General features: G+C 39.8%; 1 protein-coding gene across 1 annotated transcript in view; it reads right to left on the bottom strand.

Annotated features, from left to right (window-relative positions):
- Positions 1-841, bottom strand: part of LOC125043690 (glutamate receptor ionotropic, delta-2-like) — a 13,749-nt gene extending 12,908 nt beyond the window's left edge. The window contains exons 1-2 of the mRNA XM_047639928.1: positions 731-841; positions 55-185 (exon numbers count right to left, since the gene is read on the bottom strand). Of these exons, the coding sequence (XP_047495884.1) occupies positions 55-185; positions 731-841 (242 nt within the window). The remainder of the gene's footprint in view (positions 1-54; positions 186-730) is intronic.
- Positions 842-2,500: the final 1,659 nt, after the last annotated feature.

Genomic DNA, 2,500 nt, shown 5'->3' with positions numbered 1-2,500 from the left:
TGGATATGATGACTATGCCATACTCTTTAAACTGGACGGAGACATTATACTTACACGAAAGCTTCCTTCGTCCCCAGAGAAATGTTTAGGTTGTGACGGCTGTTGAACGGCGTCGGCCTAGCCAGCAGGAAGGACGTGGCCCACTGGCGAAGGACCCACGTCAGGCAGCTGTACCTCATGTGGAACTAAGGAAGAGCCAAGTTCTAGGTTATTAGGGACACTTAGGTTATTAGGGACACTTACTCATGAGCTGGGACACTTACGCACACGCACACGTACTCACACATACTTATACTTACACAAATACGTACGTACACTCACGCATATACACACAAAATCAAAAATATACTTGTGTATGTCAACTGGGTGAAATGAATTAAGTGACAAGTTTTATATTTAACCATAATATTTTGCCTTTTTGATTTCATTACAGGGAAAGATATAAATGCACCTTGTTTTGGCAGTTGTTTTTTGCCCCTGTATATCGTATTGGTTTTCTGATAGAAAGACATACTATATATTTTCTGTTTGTCCGTTGATTTATCTAGCTATCGATATGTTCCTTGATCTGTATATCTATCTTTACACACAGACACACACACATTTTTCTTTGTATCCATAGCTATCTTTCTAGTTATAGTAGTGTTCTGTTCCCAGGGGACAAATATACCTCTCCCACTCCTTCCAGAACCAAAAAGGGGGAAAAAAACCCGCCCGAGCGCCTCCTCACCTGAATGTCGTTGAGAATCACCGTGTTCTCGCTCCGCTGGCGAACACCCGGGCACGTATTCCATGAGACGTACAGGACCGGTACCTGCAGGCGCTCCTCCGCCCGGTCCATAGCTCGCTGCACGCGGCACCCCCCCAGCGCCACCACGCCCTCCCACGCTCTGCCGGCGGCTGCGGGGTGCACATTGAATTTGCACAAACACACACACACACACACACTCACACACATACACACACACACACACACACACACACACTCACATAAACACACACACACACATAAACACACACACACACACACACACACACATATGTGTATGTGTGTGTGTGTGTGTGTGTGTGTGTGTGTGTGTGCAAATGAAACAACGAGGAGAAGATCAAGAAAATACATGAATATGCAAAAGGCCTTTTCGCTGTATTGCTTCTTCAGGGCATCGTCTCTCGCCTCGGGTTACGTGGTCAGCTGATTAGTGATCGTGATCAGAGGGTGAGTAGATGAAAGCCTATGAGGGTATAGTTTTTGTTTTGTTATTATTATTTTTTTTTTTGCAGAACATTGTAATCAGTATAACCTTTCATATAAAGACCCATACTTTATTCCGAACTGATCTGTGTGAATATTTGTTGCAAAAAATGATGTCAGGAAAGTGCATTAAACATTTTCAGCTTTCCTTATAGTTATACTTATTCTCATATAATTGTACAAAATAACTGCAAAGGCTATATATAATTCCTTCATGCTTTTAATGTCATTATAAAAGATGGGTTAGATGTCAATTAATGACATGCGGTACGATAATATGTTTGCCTACAACGCAAACAAAAATGGGCGTGGCCTCCTATACATCCGGGTTGGACGGACTAAACGGCTCCAATATGGCCGTCAAGCTGGAGATTCAAAAGTATCTCTCCGTCCGATATGCAATACATTTTTCATTTCACCTTCGTATCTTCTTTAGCCATTGACGTTTCCAATAGAAAGTCGCTTACGTCAGTTTCAAACTTTTATTATATTCTCAGTCAGTTAACCAAACCCTCTCAACAAAATCGTGTCCGTAGTGCCAGGGTATTTGTTTCAATAAATTAGCTGAGAGGATCTTCATCCGTGAACATTTTGGCCAATCCAGACAAACCGGAAAGAACAGGCGAGGAGGAGGAGGATCTTAAATCTTAGTTAAAATTGCTAGAGAAGTCGCCGCTACTCAAGGGCTCCCGAAAGACCCAGGAAAAGGAATTTAAAAACTTTAACATATATTTGGACTACAATGATCTAAGAAATATCTGGTGGCTGGTGTGGAACAATAGCTTTTTCATTTTACAAAAAAAGATACGTAATAGATATTGGGTTTTTATCGCCCAGTGTTTGTTAACCTATCTGACGTGAATGGATTATTAAAAGGAAGAAAGAATGAGAGAAAGACAGGCAGAAAGAAAAATATAAATAAATAAATAAAGAAATGAATAAAGAAAGAAAGAAAGAAGGAAAGAGAGAAAGAGAGAAAAAAAGAAATAAAAAGAAAAAAAGAACGAAAGAAAGAAAGAAAGAAAAAGGAAAAAGAGAGAAAGAAAGAAAGAAAGAAAGAAAGAAAGAAAAAAAAATAATCAAGAAAGAAAGAAAGAAAAAGAGAAAAGAGAAAGAAGGGGAAAAAAAAGAAAGTCCAGCCGAGGATTGCCCATGTTAAAATTTCCATAGTTTTTTCCCCCAAGCTAAACACTGGCTTTCTGACTACTGACTTTTTGAACTGGAATTCCTGTTTCTATTTAAAATAAA

This window comes from Penaeus chinensis, chromosome 34 (assembly GCF_019202785.1).
Source record: "Penaeus chinensis breed Huanghai No. 1 chromosome 34, ASM1920278v2, whole genome shotgun sequence".
NCBI lineage: Eukaryota > Metazoa > Arthropoda > Malacostraca > Decapoda > Penaeidae > Penaeus > Penaeus chinensis.
This window is presented reverse-complemented; position numbering and strand designations above follow the sequence as displayed.